Raw genomic sequence first — 24,010 nt, 5'->3', positions numbered from 1 at the left:
ATGTGTGTGTCAAACAACTTCCAACGTGCACTGAAATATGTGCCTTTTCTCTATAAAAGTTTTAAAATAAGCAGGTTATAAAATATAAACTAATAATATATAATATACTATCTACTGATCTTAGAATAAATATTACTTATGGTAGGAAACATTCAGTAAAGAATGCAAAGGTTTTTTTTTATGTTAGGCTGATCTCAGAAATTAGGCAGGTTTTGTTTTTTTCTGTATGGGACTTATGCACAAGAAATCTATTATAGTTTATATTTAAGAAATGCATATTGGTGCAAATTTTGTCCCCATGCTAACTTTAATTTCAGGAATATTTAAATAAGTATGCTTTAAAAGATGGAAATGAGATTATGCCAGATGAATTCACATGAATTCTGCACTTAGCCATGGGAGTTCCAGCAATCCTGGTTGCAGTCATTATAAGTAAATCACCCGGAGTCATTAAATGAGATATCACATAACCAGGATTTGCATCATCTTGCCAGCTCCTCCACTGACTTTGCTGACAGAAACTGGCTGGGAAGTCTTCAAATGGCAATCACAGAATCTTGGGAGGGTCTCTGACAACTTGCTGCAGGCAGCTCACTACGGTCAACTCACCATGGCCAAATTGTCACAGCCAACTTGCCATAGGAAACGAATTACACTAATATAGAAGAAATAATTCTATAGATTCATTAAAGAAAGGATGCCAAAGGAGGGACAAAATAAAATGTGTATGACAAAAATTATAATACTTTTAAAATTATTTAAAATAATTAAACTGAATTGTTGAATTGTCCCACAGTAAGTTGTTCCATAGCGAGTTGGCTATAGCAAATTGATGAGTTGGCCATGGTGAGTTGGCCCCAGCAAATTGGCCATGGCAAGTAACGAATTGGCTGTGGAGAGTTGTCCCATTTCGATCTTGGGATGCTACAACCATTGTAAATATGCAAAACCTGCCAAATACCAAATATAAGTGCGAGGACTGATCATGTTACTTTTTTAGCATTGTTATAACTTTGAAATGGTTGCCATGGTTATTAAGTGAGGACTACTGTAATACTATTAGAAGCATCTTAATTAAGTAGGATACTCTGCTTAAAAAGTTCTAATGCAAGAGCTTTCTTTGATGTGCAATAAATCAAAGGCTTTATCATGCTTAGATATTCATTGAAGTCCCAAGCTATGTTTCAGTCAAAAAGAGTTAGTGACTAACAGTGAGAAAAAGCCTTTTCTCTCTCTCTAAAATGAATCTCTTTTTTTCACTGAGAAATTAACAAGTTACAAAGTTCTGGAAACAAAAGAAAGAATGCTGATTATGTTCAATTATGAAAGATACGGGAGAAAAACCACGGAGGGAAAAAACTCTGGACACATCCTTGATTGAGGAAAACCAAGGAGCCATTTCATGTTCTGATTCTATCATCATTCTAAAATATGATTGAACTGATTTCTGAAGTAGTTATTTGATGTTAAATCATTTTGCTTAAAATGATGATGTAGCAATTGCACATGTGGTGTTGAATGCCAAGAGGTAACAGCCACAGATAAGTATCTGCATAAATCTTACTGTGGCTGTCCTTTATGGAAGCTAATTACAAACACATTGTCTAGAAGTACCAAAAAAAGAAAGCTGTCTTTGAAACAGGAACATCACACTTTTCTCTAACCTTTAAAAGCTGCTCTGTCTTCCCTCAGTGGAATTGTAAGGTCCCATCTGTTCATATTTTTAACTGCTCATCCCATCAACACTCAGCAACCGGGTCAAATTATGACAAACGAAGCCACTTTGAAATTATACATAGGAGAACTATACTGTTATAAGGAAATAAAAATCAACATCTAAAATTCAGTGTAGAATAATAAGTGAGGAGGATAGCTGCATAGAATGACAAGCTTCTTTTCTCCATTATCTCCTTCATGACTGCTTGGACAGACATAATCTTAAAAGAACAGATGATTGGCAAGGAAAGGATTAATTATTAATAATGTGCAGATGTACTCTCATGTAATTCGAACTACAAAATCAAGTCAAATTTATTTTTTTGAATCATTGAACTGATTCAGAGACATCTGATTCAATCAGGAGATTTAACCATGTCGCCTTTGAAACAAATACTGTATTTTTCAGAGTATAAAACGCACCAGATTATAAGACACACCCAGGTTTTGAAGAGGCAATTTTTTTAAAAAAGTAGGTAGGTAGACAGAGGGATAGAGAGAGAGAAAAATAGAGAGAGAGAGAGAGGGAGAGAAATACAGTAGGTAGGTAGGTAGGTAGGTAGGTAGAGAGAGTGTGTAGATAGGTAGGTAGGTAAAGGGATAGAAAGAGAGAGAAACAGAGAGAAATACAGTAGTAGGTAGGGAGAGAGAGAGTGTAGATAGGTAGGTAGGTAAAGGGATAGAAAGAGAGAGAGACAGAGAGAAGTACAGTAAGTAGGTAGGGAGAGAGAGAGAGAGTAGGTAGATGTTTCCAGGTGTATTTATCCATGTGCTGGAGAAGGAAATAGCTGACAACCTGTAGCACCTAAAACTTTGCTTCTGCTGGGACAGCACTTGATCAATGTAATTCTCATCAACCACTCTAATTAAACAGCTTTCTGAAAGGGAAAAAGTTTTTGCACTCTGCAAACCTCCCCAAAATGGCCCATTTTTCACGAAAACGCCCCCCCCCTTTAAAAGAAGGCATGAATAGCCTTGGGGGGGGGGGCTTGCAGAGTGCTCCTGGAAGGGGGGGGGTCAAAAATGACCAAAAAATTGCATGCATAGCCTTATGGAGGCTTATAGAGTGCTGCTGGGGGCTGGGGGGACGACTGCCTGTTTTTTGCTCATTTCTGCCCTCCCCAGCCCCCAGGAGCTGTATGAAAGCCTCCATAAGGGTATGCACGGCCATTTTGCTGAAGTGGCGGGGTTTCAGGAGGCAAAAAAATATATGCTGTATTCGGTGTATAAGACGCACCCAGTTTTTCAGTCTCTTTTTAGAGGAAAAAAGGGTTGTCTTATACTCCAAAAAATACGGGGTAGTTAAATTAAATCTTCGCATAAACCTATCAAATACCTTCTCTCTCCTTCATGCTTTCAGTCTTAAATCAATCTGAAGTTAATTTTTGCTGTTTTTTTTGTAATGTAAAGCCCAGGGACACAGAAATCAGAACATAATCCCTTCCTCTACCATCAGTATGTCGTATAAAAATTAATTCTTAAATGGACTTTGAGTCAGCAGGTGTTATGATGTCTTTGAGCTTCATGCAGTTTAATAATACAATAAAAGAAAGTCCATCCTGCAGTACCAGATAATGGTTTCCATTTAAAATAAGCCAAAATCAATATTCAAGATTAATGCAAATGTTAGTAGCCACAGCTATGATTCTTTGAACTTCAAATTGGCTTATTTACCCATTTATTTTTGTTGTGAAATATAATGAGAACAGAACATCCAAATTCACTGCTATGACATACATGTCATAGTTCAAAATTCCGACCATAAATTTGGATTCGTTGAAGATCCCATGACCTTGGGTATGGCTTACATGAAAACCTATTTTCCCTTGAGTAAACCTGACAATATTAAAAACCCTTCCTTCTGTCTCATGTTAAAAATATTATTTAAATTGTACACTGAATATCATACTATATCAATTATCACCACTTTTTTAACATAAAGAGAAAAGGCCTTTATTGCAAAGATTCTTGAGTCTAAATATTGATGTACAGGTGTCAAGTTCAGGAAGAAACATTGGACATTTTGTGGGTATGTACTGTGGCTGGCCTGATCACAGAATATTTTTTTTTTATTGTTCAACCTCTGCCTCATCTAACCAGCTTCAGATTACTTAGTTCGGGTATGGGCCTTACTGTATTTCTAAAGAAATATTTTTCACAGGAAATGGGTATGTCAGTTTGCCAGTGCGATTGTGTTTCTTATCAAAGAAGAGAACATAAGGAAGAATTCTCTCAGAAAACTTCAGTTGTCCAGCCCAATTGAGATGAAGGGAAGGAAAAGTCTATATTTTCCTATTTAAATGAGTGCATATGTTTGGTGTGTGCGTATTTGCAGCTTTCTACCCAGCTCCGGGCAATACATATAGTTCTTATGCCAAAACATTTGCCCACACTTCCATTAAAACTAACGGTCAGTGGAGAATTCCAGAGCAAGAATGCAGAGCTGTAAATCATTTTCTATGTGAAAAATTACGCATGTTGTGCTGCTGGCAAGCCAAAAGACACACTAATTTTGCAGCTGCTAATCTTTGAATGACAAATTCAGAGTGGAACATATTACAACAATATAAATCAATATATGGGTAATAAATAGGGGGAGTTAGAAATTGTAACAAAAATGATGTGATAGACATAATTGATATTTGCTGGGATGATATTCATGAAAAGCACAAGTCATCTGCTGAGAATCCTACTATGCCAAGAGCTAAAGTTTCCAAAAATTCTCAATTTTTTTGCTAATAAAATGCATATTTTTTAAATTTAAGCCATTAAGCATCAGAGCAAACAAGCAAGTTACCCCGCCACCCCAGCATTTTTAATTTAAGTATTCTGGCTAGATTCCTTAGTAAGTGATAGCAAGAATGACTTATGGTTACAGAAGACAGGCCCATCTACGTACTTCCTCTTTCATCTTTTCATGAAGCTTGATTTTTAATCTGGCCTTTCCATTACTGTTAACTTGCAGTTCAAGGCAGAATAGTTTTAGGTCTCTCCAAGCATGTATGTCTATGGAATATGATGTGACTTTATATGTATACAATCTTTTCTGATTCTCTTAATTATAGTGGTAACTGTAAACAGTGGCAATTTTCTCACTAGTTAATGAAAATATCATCTGGAGCCCCATCATGCTCTCTGCATTGTTAGTTATTGTCTCTCTATGCTCTTCACCTTTTCCATTTGTCTTTGGGTTGAGGCCAACAATGCTCTTCTTTATTTTTAATTTTTAGATTAATAATTTTGAAATAAAAATATATTTTTAAAAAAGAAATACAAACACTTCCCAGTCTAACTCACGTTTACCAGCCCTACTGTTTGTAAATAAAAGCAACAATTCATATTCGACAATTGCTGATGATTTAATTTTGTTTGTCACCCTTTTTTTTTTCCGCCAAAAATTTTCAATTCTAGTTTTTCTCCTTTCTTTTTCTTCCCAAAGTCTGCTCTGCTGCCAACTGTATTTCTTTTGCCAGGTCATCTGCATTGGGTCTATGACAATTCGCCACAGCCAACTCACTGTGGCCTACTCACTATGGCCAAGTCAACAGGACCAACTTGCTGTAGGACAAGAGTTACACCAATATCAAAGAAATAATAGAATAGAATCATTGAAGAAAAGATGCAAAAGGAGGGGCAGAATGAAATGTGAATGGCAAAAACTGAAATACTTGTTTTATTTATTTTAAATAATTAAATAGAATTGTTAACTTGTCCCACAGTGAGTTGTCCTTGATTGGCCATGTCCCACGGCGAGTTGGCTGTGGTGAGACAGCTGTGGTGAATGGGCCATGGCACGTTAGCCACAGCGACTTGGCTATGGCAAGCTGCCCCATTCTATCTGCGTTCCCCATCACCCTCTTCTCCTGTGAGAAACTTCTCTATGTATTGTGGTCCACTGGTAGTCTGTGGAGCTGGCAGCAGAGTTGGACAGTGACGAGATTGGGGATGACTAGGGGTTAGAATCTAAAATAACACCTATCCTCATCTTATTTATTATTTATTTATTTATTTATTTATTTAATTTGACTTCTTAGTTGTCCCCTCTCCCCCCAGGGACTCTGGGCGACGTACAATAGCAACAATCACAACAATATAATATGGAGGAGGTAGAAAATAAATAAATAAATTACAGTACTTTGAAACAATTAAAATCCCAATGACAGTTAAAATTTAAAAATTAAAATTAACAATTAAAAATGCCCAAGAGGTGGAGAAGCTCTAAAATTAAGCCAGGCCAGCTAGTCGGAACAGGTGGGTCTTCAATTTCATACGGAAGGAGCGGAGGTCAGTTGTTGTCCTAATGTCTGGGGGGAGATCATTCCAAAGGGTAGGGCCCATCACAGAGAAGGCCCTACTCCTGGGCGCCGCCCTCTGACACTCTCTAGAGGACGGCACCCGGAGAAGTCCCTCTCTGTGCGAGCGAATAGGTCGCAGGGATGTGTGGGGCAGGACGCGATCCCGCAGGTAACTAGGCCCTGTGCCATGGAGCGCTTTAAAGATGGTGACGAACACCTTGAAGCGCACCCGGTAGGCCACAGGAAGCCAGTGCAGCTCGCGCAGGAGAGGTGTTATATGGGAAAACCTCGTTCTCCCCATAATTACCCGCGCGGCTGCATTCTGGACCAACTGAAGTCTCCGGGCGCACCTCAAGGGGAGCCCCATGTAGAGAGCATTGCAGTAGTCCAGGCGAGACGTCACCAGCGCGTGAGTGACTGTGCGCAGGGCCTCCCGGTCCAAAAGGGGTCGCAATTGGCGCACTAGGCGAACCTGGTGGAACGCCCCCCTCGCCACGGCTGCCACATGGTCATCCATAGCCAGCCAGGCATCTAGGAGGACGCCCAAATTGCGTGCCTGTTCCACCGGGCTAATTGCTCATCCCCGATGGCCAGAGATGGGATGTACTGGTTGAACCGGGAAGCCGGGAGCCACAGCCACTCTGTCTTGGAGGGGTTGAGCTTGAGCCTGTTGTCCCCCATCCAGACCCGCACGGCTTCCAGACACCGGGACATCACTTCGACGGCCTCGTTGGGGTGGTTTGGGGTGGAAATGTACAGCTGCGTGTCGTCAGCGTACAGATGGTATCCCACCCCAAAACCACGGATGATCTCGCCCAGCGGCTTCATATATGTGTTGAACAGGAGAGGCGAGAGGACCGACCCCTGTGGGACCCCACAAGTAAGGGGCCTCGGGGTCGACCTCTGCTCCCCTGCCAACACACATTGCGTCTGGCCAGAGAGGTAGGAGTGGAACCACCACAACACGGTGCCTCCAACCCCTAACCCCTCCAGACGGCGCAATAGGATACCATGGTCGATGGTATCGAAAGCCGCCGAGAGGTCTAATAGGACAAGGATAGAGGAACAACCCCTATCCTTTGCCCTCCAGAGATCATCCACCAACGCGACCAAGGCCGTCTCCGTGCTGTGACCAGGTCGGAAGCCGGACTGGCGTGGGTCTAGATAATCAGATTCCTCCAGGTGATGCGGGAACTGCTGAGCCACCACACTCTCAACAACCTTCGCTAAAAAAGGAAGGTTGGAGACAGGACGATAATTTGCTAGCTCCTTTGGGTCCAGAGAAGGCTTCTTGAGCAGGGGCCTCACCACCGCCTCTTTCAAGGTGGCTGGTAAAAGGCCCTCACTCAACGAAGCGTTCACCAGTCCCAGTAGCCAGCCTCGTGAACCCTCCCAGGAAGCCAGTACAAGCCAGGAGGGACACGGGTCCAGTAAACATGTGGTGGCTCGCAGTCGCCCACGCAACCTATCCAAATCTTCGGTGACAACAGGGTCAAACTCCTCCCAGCGTGGTCTCTCAAGACTTGCCTCGGACGCCCCCCCCTGGAGCACTGAAGGGGGTCCATCCCCTCCGGATCTGATCGATTTTATCCTGCAGGTATTCCCCAAATTCCTCTGCCCTGCCCTGCAATGGGGGATCCCGCTGCCCCTGTGACAGAAGGGAGCGGGTCACCCGAAACAGGGCGGCAGGGCGGTTCTCTGCGGACGCTATAAGAGTGGCACAATATCGACGTTTGGCCACTCTTATTGCCACAAGGTAGGTCCTTAAGTAGGCTCTTACCTGTGTTCGGTCAGATTCGGAGCGGGAGGATCTCCACTTGCTCTCTAGGCATCTCCTGTGGCGTTTCATCGCCCTAAGCTCCCCGTTAAAGCAGGGAGCCCGGGTCGATCGATGCCATCGGAGAGGCCGCAAAGGCGCAACCCGATCTAAGGCTCCGGCAGCCGCATTATTCCATGCAGCTACCAGGTCCTCTGCCCGGGAGCGGGACAGGTCTGCAGGAGGTAGCCCAAGCTCCGCCTGGAACCTATCTGGTTCCATCAGATGCCTGGGGCGGAACCATCTGGGACAATCTGGCTCCGCCTCCCCGCGGCGGGGGGTAGCGCCAGGGAAGTCCAGCTGGAGAAGTGAGTGATCTGACCATGACAGGGGCGTGATGACTAAATCCCCTATTCCCAGATCACTCGTCCACTGGTCAGAGACAAACACAAGGTCCAGTGTGTGGCCTCTCTCGTGTGTGGGGTCCCGAATTACTTGAATCAGATCCATGGCTGTCATGGAAGCCATGAATTCCCGGGCTACCTCGGATGCTTCTCCCGTCGACGGCAGGTTGAAATCCCCCATCACTAATAGCTTGGGGGTTTCAACCGCCATCTCAGTGATCCGCTCGAGGAGTCCGGGCAGGGCTGTTGATGTATGGCGGGGAGCCAGGTATACTATCAACAGGCCCAACTGTCTCCCTGGGCCCCATTTCACGCCTAGAGACTCACACCCAGATATCTGCGACACAGTGAATTCTCTCGGTGCCAAATCTTACCACACTTGATTGGGTTTCGGCCTAGATATGTGATGAGCAAGCAGGAGATCATGGCTTGTCATAGGATAGCTAACACTTTCAGTGAAAAAAAAAGAGAAGATTCAAAATGATTTAGACAGGCTTGAGTAGTGGGCTGAAATAAACAGAATGGAATTTAACAGGGAGAAATATAATGTTCTATATTTGAGAAAAAAATAAGAAAGATACAATGGATGAGTAAGGAAGGTCATCACATTTTTTGCACATACATATTGAACTCCACGAAACTATGATCTATCTTTCACCAATCTTATTTTTCCCATTTATCTCATATAAAGGTTTTTGTATGTCATTCTTAAGTGTTAGATATCCACACAAGCTGCTGTGGTTTCCACTCCAGTCCTCTGTTTAGGCGGGAACAGAGGTTCAATCTGATTGGTTGAGAGGTTTGACAGCTCCTTATAAAAGGAGAGCTGTCAGACCTAACAGTTGCTGGATTGTACATACTTGACTGTTGAATAAAGAGCTGCTGTTGCATTAAACTTGAGTCTGCCTTCTCATTGCCCTATCTAACATTAAGAGTATAAATTATCTTTAAGGAGATTATGACCACAATACTAGCAGAATACATCAATAGAGATAAACAACAGCTTTGGTGGGATATTGACCTGATCTATAGTATTAATTCAGCCTATGCAAGAACGCACAATGTTCCAAGGGAAGTTCATGTAAAATTTCTTAGAAAGACCACAACAGACAAGGTTCTAGGAGCTCAAAGGGGATGACCACTAAAATATAAGGATAAAGAAATAACCATTCTTAAACAGATCCCAAAGAAAGTAAGAGATAAGAGGAGGAAATATTCCTTCCTAGCAAAAAAAATATAATAATGGGGTCTGGTTTAGGTGGCTGTTACCAGAAGGCATGTTGATTTTCTGGGAGGGCAGTAGAATTAGAATCAACACAGTTGTGGAAGCGGAGGCTTTCACTAAAAAACACAGTGCTCTCTTAGGTGAAATGGGGGATGTTACACAAGAAACAAGGGAGGGAGGAGCTGAGGCTCTGCCAGTGGACGTGGGAGGGGGGGAGGATGCAGCAACTAGAAGACTCAGATCTCAGAAGTGATTTGAAACATTATTGCAATTGTTGTTATAATGTACCTTTATGGAAGTGATACAAAACAAAATGATTGAAACATACTGATGATTTAGTGTTAAACTCAAAACTGCTAATACTTATGCAAATGTTGATATTTTTCTATTCTTGTTTGTAAAAGTTGTGAGACTTGGGGGGGCTGCTCCCCCCGCACGATGTAGCTGTCAAAATGTTCTATAACCTTCTAACCCTTTTTCCCTGTAAAATTTGTAAAATCAATAAAATTTGGACAATAAAAAAAAGAATGAAAAAAGTATAAATTATCTTAAAGTTTCCTCTACAGTCTCTCAAATCTGTTTTTATTTTATGTCCTTTTGATTTTTTTGCTCTATCACTTTTGCATAAGCATGGGTAATTAAAAAACCTTCCATCTAAACTAAGAAGTCACCTACACATGCTCACCATCACTGATTCAAATATACTTTTATATTTTTTGAAATTGAAACACAAACTCAGTTGGTTTATGTGTCTCACTCTTGGCATTAAAAAATAGGATCAGGATCAGTCGACTGGAAGTTCTTCAGCTGAATAGACGTGGGGAGCGTGAGCTCTGAAGAGTCTCACATGAACTCTGTCTAACAAACCAATGCCGAGATCCTTTTGGATCAGAACTTTCCTGGGGGGTGGAGTGAAGAAGGGACAGCATCTTATCAGACCCAGAGGGAGTGCAACAGTTCCCTCAGAGTCGTAGGTCAGAGATTTGCCCTCTGAATTGGTGTCGGGGTGGCAGCATGGCAACATGACTGCACAAGAAGCTGACTTCACGCCAAAGCAACTGAACAATAGCGTGCAGTAGACGAGATGAAAGCCTGGTAAGAAGATCTAATTAACCCACAGCCATAAATTAGAATTTGGAAAAGGCAAAGAACCTTGAGAGTATAAATAAATAATATTGATGGACAGATTGGGATTTTGGCAAAAAGAAAGAAAGAAGGGGAAAAATGGAGGGTTGAATCTCTAGCTCAAAAGTGAGCCATTTGCTTTAAACAATTTGGACAAAAAGGAGAAAGCAGAGAAGTGACAGACCCATTCAAATACAAACTATAAATTTTTAAAAGAGACTAGGAAGGTGAAATGGAAACCAAAACATACCGAGGAGATTTGCTTCATTCAAGTTTCTTCTAACTAATATATCTTAAGCAACCCCAATTAGTGAGAAATGAAATGTAACAAGGGAGAAAAAAACTCAAGAAGAAAGCACTATTTTCTCACTCATAACCTAATCTTGCCTGTGCAGCAAATGGAATGTGAAACTCTGAGCAGAAAGTTTTAATTAACCAATTGCCATAAATCAGAATTTGGAAAAGCAGGAGGCGAAAAGAAACATACCGGAGATATGCTCTATTTTGATTTTCTTCCAATTAATATATTTTGAGCAACTATAACCAACGAGAGGTGGAAGGTAACAAGGGAAAAAAATATTAAAATCAATATGAAGGGTGGGGTTTTTTTTGCTGAAGGGAGAACAAAGGATCAAGATAGCCCCCGCCTCTCTTCCACTCCACATCAGATGAATTAGCTAAATATAAGGTGGACCAGAACTCTGAAATAAGAACTGTATAACTAACTGTAATTTTGGAACTGGACATTAATGTAACAAGGGGGAAAAAATAAAATCAAGAGCTGGGAAAGGACGAAGTTTTTTTCTTTTCTTTTCATTTTTTTTTGCCGACGGAAGAACAAAGGATCAAGATAGCCCCAGCCTCTCTTCTGCTCCACATCAGCTGAACTAGCTAAATTTAAGGTGGACCAGAACTCTGAAATAAGAACTGTATAACTAACTGTAATTTTGGAACTGGACATTATGGAAAGGTGGGAATTTGAAGAACTATGTGAAATTATAAAAAATATGCATAAATAATTAAAATCAAGTCTAGATAGAATTTTGAAGATAGATATTGAGGAGAAGCAGGAAGTGAAGGAAGAAGTGAAGGAAGAAGAGGGGGAATAATGAAGGGGTAGAAATGGTGGAAAATAAAAAGCAGACAAAAACTTCATTGGGTTTGACAGTGGTATAGGGAAAATTGAAAAGGGGGTTGTGTCTCAACAAAAGAAAATAAAAAGCAGACAAAAGATCTCACTTTTGACAGTGGCATAGGGAAAATTGAAGAGGGGGGGTTATGCCCCAACAAAGGGAAATACAAAATATTTCACTGGATTTGACAGTGGCTTGGGGAAAATTGAAGAGGGTAGACATGTCAAAACAAAGAAAAGGGAGAAGACAGACATTGAGAAGTGGAACAAAAGACTTACTAGGAAAAAAATCAGACAATTAGAAACTGTTATATGGGAAATATAAAGCTGAGATATGTGGTAGATTCCTATATATTCCTATATATGATAATAAAACTGAGTTGCTAACTGATTGAATATGATAATGGAAAGATAATTAAGATAATTAAATAAAGGTTAAAATATATGGAATATGGACAAATATAAATCTGTTATATGGAGAATGTAAAGTAGAGGTATGTGATTCACTTTTATACATGATAATGAAACTGAGTTGCTAACTGATTGAATATGTCAATGGAAGGACAATTAAGTATAGGTTAAAATATATAAAATATGGACACATATAGAACTTCTAAGATGATGAACAAAGTGAGATGTTTACCGCTTGTTATTCTATATAGTAGATTAATGGAATTGTAATGAACATTGAACAGTAAGGATTGTTATTTAAAGACAAGTAAGGGTAATCTAAGTCAAGATATGGAAAAATGCAGAAGGAACATGCAATATACTTACGATGGGAAATTATTGAGATTATAAAGACAACTACAAATTTGGGGTGTGTAAGGATGCATAACTATATAAATATAATTATGAGAATAGCTGGGAATTGTAACAGGTCTACATCTCAGCCAGAAATAGGCTGGGTTTTAAAAAAATACAATTATTATATATGTATACTTTTTTCATTTAAAAAAAGAAGGAAGAAGATATATGTCAAAATTAAATATGTATACTGAAAAGGAATTATAAATACCATCAATATAAAATGGAGCTTCTTTAGAGGCTGAAATACACCAAGTAAATGAGAGGAATAGAGAGGTAAAGGAAGAAGAGAGGGATAGGAGAGGGGGGAAGAGGAGGAGAGAAAGAAGGAGTGGAAAGGGGAGAGAGGAGAAGGAGAGAGGAAGGGGAAGGGGAAGTAGACAAGAGAAGGATGACAGAGGGAAGAAGGGAGGTAGAGAGGAGGAGATAGAGGGAGAAGAAATGATGGATAGGGTACAAATATCGTGTATGAACAGCAGAATAGCCAATAATTGTTTTTTTGGAGTTGATGGTAAGATGAATTGATGTAAACATTTAACAATGTGATATGATGTTGGTTATGTACATGTGGTTATTTGTTATGAAATGAAAAAATAAAAAACTTTATATATGTGTGTGTGTGTTGTATTTGTGCTGATAAATAAATAAAGGGAGACTAGTATAGATCTATTTCAAGCTATTTAGCTCTCATCAGCTAGCCATACCTGGGCTGTATTACATATTAGGCAGATGTATTAGCCACTAAGCCACAATACATACATACATACATACATACATACATACATACATACATACATACATATATCGGATCAGGCTGACTTTCTTTTTAGTCTTTCCAATACAACGACATGTTGGAAAGAAATTATGTAAAGGGGATCATGACTCTATCAGTCAAACTCTCTCTGAAAATGGAACGGAACAGGACTAAATTTGGTTAGCAGGAAGATATCAGCTAAAGAAAAAATGAGTTAAAATTGGCTATATGTCAGGGGCTGTCAACCAAAGCAAAAGATATCAACGATGAAAATCCCAGAAATTTCCTCTTACTACAACCTCATGGAATTGGCAGTTAGGCAGCAGTGTTGAATGTTGCCAACTCCTTCTTTCTAATCATCTTTCCTCTGAGGAGAGCTATTAAGTAGTCCAAAAGAATTCCAGAAGCCATGTTCTGAAATTTCCTACTTTGTTATTATTTCCAAACCAAGAGATTATGTAAAAGATAAGGGACTCAGTTTGTCATCAAAGATAAGATACAAAAATAAATACTGAACTAAAAAAATGTCTCCAATTATCCAGTATCAAAGACTTGATATTACTTGTGTTCTGTGGATGAGTTGAATATAGAAATAGACTATGTATTGACAATTGCAATGAAGTATCATCCAGGGAAAAAATGGCAAAAGTAGTTTCATGAAAAGTAGAGCCACTCGTTCCTTTGGAGAACGAGAAAAAAAACGCCCATTTTTCGCAAAAACGGGCCTGTTTTTTATATAAAAAAATTGTATGCATAGCCTTATGGAGGCTTATAGTGTGCTGCTGTAGACTGTGGGGGGCAAAAACAGCTTTTTTTTGCTCATTTCTGCCCTCCCCAGCCCCCAGGAGTATGCACAGGGTATGCACAGCCATTTTGGTGAAGGGGCAGGGCTTCGGGGGGGCAAAAAATGTTGGATTCGATGTATAAGACGCACCCAGATTTTCAGCCTCTTTTTTGATGAAAAAAAGTGTGTCTCATACTCTGAAAAATACAGTATGTATTATAATTGTGCATTCTTTATTGTCATCAACAATTTTAGTATCGCCATCTTAAAAATTCTTTGGGAAATACTTCCAGTACTTTTTTTAAAAGATTGAATTGCAACTGATAATTTTTCATCTGATATCTCTGCAAAACTGCATGTGTTAGCATTTTGTTGGCAGAAGAAACAGCAATATCTCCATGGAAATGTAACATGATCATTTATCTGCTAAACTAAAAAACTTCACTTTTCAAATTTAAGTATTTTACAAAGCTTTAGCTTTGTATCTTGTTGCTGTTTATATATAGCAGTTGTAAACCACTTATGCATTACATTATGTAATTTCATGTACCATCTGTCTAAAGCAGGGGTGCCAAATTCAAGGCCTGGGGGCTGGGTCAGGCCCACAGGGTACTTTGATTTGGTCTGCAAGCCACCCTGGAAATAGTGAAGGACCGGCTCCGAAACGGAGGTTGGGAGTCCATTTTTGCTGGCAGAGCGCTTGGGCTACCATAGGCGCCCCTGACACGAGTGATGTCAAACTGGCCACACCTCTGACCATGTCCTCTCCTGAGGTCAAACACAACCCTGGTGCAGCCCTCAATGAAATCAAGTTTCACACCCCTGGTCTAAAGTCTTGTTTATATTCAGCATCTTCTCACTAAGAAGAAAATGGTACTATCATTACTGTCTCCATCATTCAAGAGCTTTTCCATCAAAAGTACTTTTTTCATCATTCAAGTAATAGACTACATTCTATATAGGTGATAATTCATGGATTTAACTAGCTCTGTCTTTTTCTTCTGTTAGATTCACAGGCCATGTTCTGTTAAATCCTAATGCTTTATCTGTACACTTAAAAATCAAGAAAATTATTTTAAACATTAATCTGCACGGGGAGTTTATGAAGAGCAGTAAATGAACCAATTTCATCAGAACAGTTTTATTTGCCTGATAATTATTTTTATTCCCCTCCTCCCTTACCAGCAAACATTGCCATCTGAAGGAAAAAATAACAACAGCTTCTCACTTCCTAGTAGGATAATGGGAGTAAAAGAGCGGAGGTGTGATTTCATGATCACAGCAAGCTGTGTTTTATTCAGAATTTTAACTATAATGTTCAAAAAGTGTTCTGTAACCACATGGAAACCATGGCATGGGGAACAGATTGTAGGAGGGAGATTGTGAGGTGGGCTAAGGAGAAAATATATTAAAAGAAATCAGAAAGTATTTTTGCTTATGTAATGTGACCACAATGCAGCTCTGATTTTATACTCAAATAAAAAGCACTGTGGATAGTGAAATACTCTGCCTTCTTATCATTCTACAAAAAAGTATGGTTTATATTATACATCTAGTATTAGAAAATATTGGGAATGTGTAGTATTAAAAATCTGAAATGCAGCAATATTCCATGCAGTAAAGGGAAAATGTCATAACACTAGAATACATAAATTCGTTCCTTCTTGCCTTAAACCCTACAGAAATTATGTTGCAGTGTCTTTTTAATGCAGTCAGTTTTGGGCTATTACCGATTGAAAAATCAGAGGCAGTTTAAGTAAATGGAAATAAATCCATGCTGATTAAGAGTGTTCTGATTCATAAAATGCAGCTCCAACTTCTCCTACTTAACAGATCTAGTACTTCAGTAGTACAAGATTTTAAATTTTTGCCGGACATTTGAAATGATCTTTTTTGCCAAGATGATTAATTCCAGCCTTCTAAGATAATTTTGCAAACTCTGCAAAGATGAGTAGAATGTTTTCATATGGACAAGAGATAAAACTGATACAACCACTAGGCAAGGTTAGACAGTTATATAAGGGAAATTAATTTACTTCATTGTAATATTGATTTAATTTTAAATTAATTAAGGTAAATGAATTTTTATTTCCTAGATCTATATATGTACTACGAATCTGGACTTCTAAAATTTTTGCAATGTAGTTTACAATTGGAAATATGCAATAAACTTACATTTTAAAAAAATAGTTGCAAAAATAAAGAGTGCTTTTTGAAAAATAAATATTAAAAATGGCATAATTACAGAAAAATGTGCTCCAAAGTCTATATTGGAAGAGTTAAAATTGCATGACTTTTCAAGTGGGTAGTTTAGAATGCTTTAAAAAAATAAAATAATAATACTGATACAGAAACAGGAATAGAATATGATTTTACGATTTTAAAGGTTAGAAATTATGTATATCTGCTTGCTATTCCTGGTAATTCCTATTATTCTGGTCTGAGCAAAAATATTTGCTATCACCAGTATTAAAAAAATTGATTTAATTTTAATAAAAAACAAATTAATTAAAGTTTTTAATATATGAACAAAAAAGAAAAATGATCTTCAATTTAAACATTCTGTACTTTGACAGAATCATTAAAAAAAAGGCAATTGTCACCATTATTCTGCAGAAAAAACAAAAAACCCATCAGGGATAGCTAGGTCTAGTTAACAGGAATTTCCAGCAAATGAGTATTAACCTTTTTGGGAATGTCTACCCTCTTATCCAATATCTATGCCAACTGATGGCAATGAGAATAGAACAAAGTCTCAGATGTAGATGGTGAGCTTCATTGGCAATTGTCTTTTCATCTAACAGGGAACCACAAAAACAATCTATTATTCACAGCAGGTGATACACATTATTTACCCAAACTGTAACTTAGACAACATCATAACATATAAACTGGTAACACAGGTACGCTCCTACTCATTTCCATAATTGGTGGTCCAGAAATCTCACCATCTGATCATTTTTTGAATTTGTATCTTATAATAATTGTTGTTAAAACAGACTTACTTGAGGGTTGTGAGCTCTGTAAGAGATGGCTGGGTGGCCTTAAGATAGCTCTCTCTGCGTGCAGCAATCTTTGGAGATAGTTTTGGGCTGGTGTCCGAGTCACCACTGTCATCGTCTCCCATGGCTTTAATGTAGCTGCCACTACGCATTCGCCGACAAGGAATTTCTTCATCTTTGCCACAAGGAGTATATCCAGACCATTCATCTTGAGGAACCTACAATGCAAACATTAAATCTTTTCAGCTTTCTGTGGTGCTAAATCCAAGTTTGTCAAACTCTCCCATAAGCAGTGTAGGGTCAGGGGAAGCTGTAGCTGATTCTTTGAGTATATCAAGATATATTATACCATAAAGTAATTTATTTGCGCATATTCATTGCAATAGTCATCACAAATGAACTGCTTAAACTGTTTAGCAGAATGTGGAAAACTAATAAGATTCTTATACCATGTTTTCCCGAAATTACGACATGTCCTGATAATAAGGCCATGCCATATTTTTCCTGTGGGCAAAAATATACGCCCTCCCCCAATAATAAGCATCCTGGACAACCCCCCCCCTCCAGCCAGGCTTTTAAAAAACTTTTGGGATGTGTGTTTTTTAATGTTGTACGCCGCCCTGAGTCCTTTTGGAGAAGGGCGGCATATAAATCCAAATAAACAAACAAACAAACAGGCAGAGCACCACTCAACAACCTAGCGATATCCCAAAGGCACAAAGCCACAGGAGCCAGGGGGCGGGAGGGCAAAGGCGCTCACATTGCTTGACGCCTTTGGGATACTGCTAGGTTGGTGGGTGGTGCTGTGCCCAGCTGGAGCGGGGAGTTGCCGGGAAGCTGCACTCATGAGCAGCCGCCCAGCAACATCCCTTTCCAGCTGGGCAGCATGCCACTCACAGACCCAGTAATATCCCAAAAATGCTAAGCCATGTGGCGCTCTGCCTGGCTGGAAAGAGAGGTTGCGTGACCACTTGTTCTGCCTCCAGCTCACGTGACTCCCAACTTCAACATGCCCAGCTATCCCTGCAGGGCCGGGCCAGGGCACTGCTGCCAATGTGGCTTCCTGCCGCTGCCACCGCAGCCCTGCTGCCACCACCGCCGCCATGCTCCGAGCATAACTGGCTTCCAAACTCCAGAGATCCGCTGCTGAGTCTTCTGACAGCGGCCGCTCTGGGACTAAGCTCTGGTGGGACAGAGAGTCTTCCCGCAACCAGCCCACAACCATAGAGCATAGTCCCAGAGTGGCTGCTGCTGAAAGACTTGGCAGTGGATCTCCGGAGTTTGGAAGCCGATTATGCTTGGAGCATGGTGGTGGCGGTAACAGCAGGGCTGTGATGGCGGCAGTGGCGGTGCCACAGTGCCTTGGCTGGTCCTGCAAGGAGAGCTAGGCATGGTGAGGCTGGGTGGCATGCGAGCTGGAGGCAGAACAAGTGCTCGCGCAACCTCTCCTTCCAGCTGGGCAGAGCGCCACAAGGCTTAGTGCCTTTGGGATATTACTGGGTCGGTGAGTGGCGCTCTGCCCGGTTGGAAAGGGGGGTTGCTGGGCAGCTGCTCATGAGCATGGTCACATCATGGCAGCTTTGTTGCACTGCTGCGACAGCACAACACAGCCGTTTGCCCCTGAGGCTGTGTCCAGCTCTTTGGGTACCCGCTCGCAAGAGAGCAGCTACCCAGCAACCCCAAACCAATAAGCCCCCCCGATAATAAGGCCCAAGCAAAATTTGGGGGGTCAAAATAAAACAAGACCCTGTCTTCTTTTCGGGGAAACATGGTAAATGAAATCTCAAGCTCTCATTGTGCATTACTGAAGTTTTTGTATGCAAACCTGATCATATCTTTAACCTTCTCCGATGGACAAAGTGACAAAGAGACACAATCAAATTCTCAAAACTTTTTGTGGATGGAGAAGTACTACTAACTTCTCTAGGATTCAGCTACTTTGCGCTATTAAATGGGAACTTTATCAAAAGCTTAATGGGCTACATAAACATGGTACTGTGACATGTCTAAAATTAAAATTTCTAGGATCCAATCTGTGTCAGTCACTGGGATCAGAGGTTCAGTCTTCCGAGCTTTTGAAATCATGCTGGAGCCCATCCTCAAGGATCTTCTCTCTAGCAGAAATTCCATGAGAATCGGCCCCAGCATGAGTCCAAAAGCTCAGAAGACTAAAACTCTGGTCTCGGTGACTGACCCAGATTGGATCCTGCAACATTATTCCGGAACATTAATATTCACCTTCATTCATTAAGATTTCTAGCTGGTCTTGGATTTGCTGATTAAGTTTATAATTATAATGCAAAAATTCATCAGTGTGGATTTATTAATCCAGAAATGTACAGATTAATTTAAGGTTTACAATTAGCGTGATTCAAATCTTCAGAAGGAATAAGTTGGGTTTCATCTGATGAAATTAAATATTAGAAAAATGAAACAAAATATAAGAAATTCCTATCAGTAATCAGTAAACATATCACAGAATCCCATTCTTCTGGATACTGATCTACTATGCCTGTTACAATAATACTGATTTATAGCTACAGGTAATGTTTAGGTTACAATTACAATTGGGAATGGAATTTCCATCTCTAAGCAATGCAATTATAAAGCACTATATCATGCAATAGCACTGCTCAGCTACGACAATTCCAGCAGTCCCAGTTGCCATGACATCCTCACAACCACAAAGATCATTAAATGGGAAATAGTGGAAATTCAAGCAAGTTGGACAGAGGCTGAGAGCTGTGGGTGAGAATTATGGGGGGGGGGGTTTGAGTAACACGGGCAGGCGCTACAGAGTATATGTGGGTATGCAGGTGCCACAGGCAAGCACTAGGAAACACGTGTAAGTGTGCATGTTCCATGGTTAGTGAAAAACTAGAGGGGGGGGGTGACTTTCAACCTCTTGCTGGTTTCTCAATTAACTTTGCTTGGGGTAAGCCAGCATGGAGGGTTACAGTGACCATGGGACACTGCAACTGTTGTAACTCTGACTGTACACCGCCCCGAGTCCCTTTGGGGAGAGGGAGCGGTTTATAAATCTAAATAAAGTTAAAGTAACAGTGAATCAATAGCCAAGTGCCCAAATTGTGATCATGTGATTGTGGGGATGCTGCAATGTCTGCAACTGGTAAATAGTCCCCCTCATTCAGTGCCCTTGTAACTTAGAATTGTCACTGAACCATTGTGCCTCAAAGAATACTCATCTAAGCTAAATCTTTGCAGGGTAAGATACTATTAATTGAGAACATTTGTTGCCTTTCCTTTGCATTTCTGTTGATTGATAGGTTTGGAGAAGCAATTTAAATATAAAACATATTTTCTTTGGTAGACTTTTATAGATCCATAAAGCGAAGGGAATATGAAAAATTCATCTCAATATTGTGATCTCAGTGCAAATCCAAAATTATGGAGCTCTTTCAATTTGGCATATTTATAGTAAGCTACAGAAGCTTCCATCAATAGATTTAATCCATGTATTTTCCTATTCCCATGCATGGCGCATCAACCCAAGGTTAGCTCCCAAAATGGCATTTACAGTATGACAGAAATATAAATATAATGAGTACATGCAAATCATTGCTTGAATGACCCTGGCAAAGAAAGTTACTCTACTGATAAAATGCAGAATTCCGGGGTTTTTATTTTTTTGTTTAAAAAGACTGGAACATAGGAAAGAGATTCCTCCTTATCAGGGGGTGAGCTGCTGGGGGTTCACAGAGGTTCGTGAGAACCCCTAGCTAAGATTCTGTGCAGTTAGGACAACCCCCAAATCCCACTCCTGGCTACCCCCATCCACCTTGCTCCATCCCTCCCAAGAGTTCCCAGGCGGCCCCTTTTTGATGCAGGTAAGTGCAAGGCCTGCGCGGAGACACGGGGAGGGTGAAAAGCGGGCCTACTGGAAGTAAGCCATTTCTGGCCTCCAGAGGGCCTCCGGAGCCTGGGGAGGCTGTTTTCGCTCTCACGGAGGCTCAAGAAAATGCTTCCCCCGAGGTGCAGGAGTCTGACTAGGCCATGCCCACTATGGCACGCTCACCCAGCAACTGGTCAGAGAACCCCTTGCTAAAACTTTTGAAGCCCACCCCTGACCTTATCTTACAAATCAAACAATCTGTTCACTTTACTAGCAACCTAGCAAGAGACTTTCTATATTAGTGTGAAGTAATTCTGGACAAAACAGCATTCTAAAGGTTTATGAACACATTTTATTAAAAATGGTTTAATAAACAAATTTCATATATAAATTGAAGACCCATACAGCAATATTAATTCCAAAGCAGCATCAGTCTAACATTCTGAGATCTATCTTGCTGATTTAATGTTGAAGTCAATAATTGTTTCCTTTGCATCATATCTGTATTATGTTTTTCTAAAATAAAACAGGGAGCCAATAGTGGTTAAAGCATCATGCTAGAAGCTGAGAGATCGTAAGATTAAGTCCTGCCTTATGCCCAAAGCCAGCTTGGACGACCTTGGGTCAGCTCCAGGAAGGAGGCAATGGAAACTAGTTCTGAAAAACCTTTCCAAGAAAATTGCAGGGATTTATCCAGGCAGTCAGTGAGAATCAGAACAATTGAACAGAAAGGGGGGGAGGGGGAAGAGCACTCTGCATCAATCAATCACTTTTCTCCGTAGCTACAAGTGTTGACTAGAATGTGTAAAGATATTTTTCCCCAAATAGCTTTCATTCCTGATTTTCCCTCACTTGAACTTTACAGCAAAATAATATGTAACACAAATAAAAGACTTAGTCCTTTAATTGTTTTTTCTGAATCTATTTTTAAAGACATTTCCCATTTATTCAGTACTCTACCTTGGAACAAGCAGCAGAAGCCAGTGCAACCAAGTTAGATGGAGATTCTATTCTACAGCAGTGTTTTTCAACCATGGCAATTTGAAAATGTGGACTTCAATTCCCAAAATTCCCTAGTCACCATGACTACCTGGGGAATCCTAGGCGTTGAAGTCTACACATCTTCAAATTGTCAAAGTTGAGAAACACTGTTCTATAGTGTCCCAGGTGCCTAATCAACAATTTACTTGCTTTCCTGGTTGGGCATTGGAGTTGGTGAAACAAAGCATAAAAGATCTTAAAGTCATTTCTACTAGAATGCCAAATGTTCTATTTTGAGGAATGTTTTGGATCCCTTTTGAGACTGGTCTATTTTTGAAACAGAGTGATCCAAATACTCAGAGGTCATTTCACTATGCAGATTTTAGTTAATCCAATATTGTCCTCTTTCCCCAACATTGTCTCTCTCCACACAGTTTTAGAAAAAAACAAAAAGAAGCCCCTATCCTAGAACTGAATTTTTGGTGTGGGATTTAATTTGATTGTTATAAATACAGAGGTGGCTACTGAAAAAAACCATTAGGACAAATGGATAAATCTATTATTTGACATGTTGAATTTGTTTAAGACTGTAATTCTATTTCTGGAATGTATCAGTATCATCTTCCAAACTTAATTACATGTATGGTGATCTTCTTTCCCTTTTCAGCCTCGTAAACCTTGCAAGATGTGTAAATTGAGACAAAATGAAAGAGACAGGACAAAATGACCATCCAAGAACTCTGTGGCAGAGTAGTAATTTGAAATTGGCACTCTCTGGTTCTAGCCCAACAGTCTAAGCATTATCCCACACCAGCTCACTGAAGCATGAATGAAATTAAGCCAACCTACAAAGCAAGACGACTATTTTTTTCTCCTTAAGAATTTGAAAGGCTGAAGGAAAAAACAAAAACAAATGATGACACATTTTTATTTCAAGTATCAATATTATTCATCTTATTACAATATTTTTTTTAATCACTTAAGAAAAAAAATGAAATAAACCTGTTTTTCTCAGGAGCTTAGTACAAGTACAAATTTCTTACAGTAGTGTTTATGAAATCCATACAGGGTTTGCCTGCGAGCACATAATCTAAGTCAAATGAAGTGTTTAATATAATAAACATAGGTCTCCATTTTCTCTACCTCCCATCCAAAATAAAAGTTCTCTAATATAAATGTTTCTATCATGTATGTATACTGAGCGATTTATTATATTCTTAGCAAGGAATTCACTATTTATTATTCATTGTGTTTTCTTAAATATACAATAGATAAATTATATTTTAATACTGCTAACAAAAATGAATAACATTCATTGATACATGGAGTATAATACCTTTTTTTCTATAATTCACTTTGAATTAAGCTGATGAATAAAATAATGAACTGCATAGTACATCTTTCTAAGTAAACTGCAGGCTTTTTGTATTGCTTGAATACAATTTGAGTCCTAAATAAAACAAAATAACAATAAACCAACAATAAAAGTTAAATAGCATAGTAATTCGAGCAAGAACATTCCTTAAACATCTCTAACCCAGCTGAAATATAAATACACGCATCATACATTCTTCTAAAATAGATCCCTTTCCTCCCTTATTTTGGTTTTTTGGGGGGTTGGGGACTCTTATCTCTTATAATTTTTATGATCTTACCTCGTATGGTGAAAAAGCAAATAGACTTGTTTTGTAGCATAACAAGTTCATTATTCATATCAGTTCTGCTATACTTTAGTGCAGCTGGGAACATTTAAGCTTCTTTTGGGCTTCGTGACGGCAAATCTGAGTTTGAAAATAAACAGGAGGTCTAGGAAGGAGGAGTGGTTGGCTATCACTCACCACAGGAGAGCAGCTAGAACTTTCTATTAATATGCAAATATTTAAAGGAAGTGAAATTACACTACTGAAGAACAATGACTAATGATTGCTCAGTATAGATTTTCAAATCAATGCCTTTTAGGATTTTATATGTGCTATTCAATATTATTTAGTTGTTGACTTTGCTCTTATTGAAATCTATACATTTAGAGTCATTCTACCAAATAAAATGTAACATCTGTGCTTATTCCTAAAGATTGCATGTTAAAGCAAATGTTTAACCTATATTAACTATTAAACAGATGTTAATACATGAATGAATGTCATCTCTAAAAGGATATTGAGGATAACATGTTGTT

The 24,010-nt window shown here is 39.6% G+C and overlaps 1 protein-coding gene across 2 annotated transcripts in view; it reads right to left on the bottom strand.

The window, feature by feature from the left end:
• DLGAP1 (DLG associated protein 1) overlaps positions 1-24,010 on the bottom strand; it is a gene marked incomplete at its 5' end in the record, with an annotated part of 107,483 nt that overhangs the window by 60,243 nt on the left and 23,230 nt on the right. Inside the window, 2 exons of one of the 2 annotated variants that reach the window (XM_081950974.1) lie at positions 17,004-17,218; positions 23,490-23,611. In XM_081950974.1, the coding sequence (XP_081807100.1) occupies positions 17,004-17,218; positions 23,490-23,540 (266 nt within the window). Of the gene's footprint in view, positions 1-17,003; positions 17,219-23,489; positions 23,612-24,010 lie in introns of those variants that run through there. The other variant, XM_081950973.1, reaches the window with a different exon arrangement.

This window comes from Natrix helvetica (genome assembly GCF_964273705.1).
Source record: "Natrix helvetica genome assembly, chromosome: 4".
Classification (NCBI taxonomy): Eukaryota; Metazoa; Chordata; class Lepidosauria; order Squamata; family Natricidae; genus Natrix; species Natrix helvetica.
This window is presented reverse-complemented; position numbering and strand designations above follow the sequence as displayed.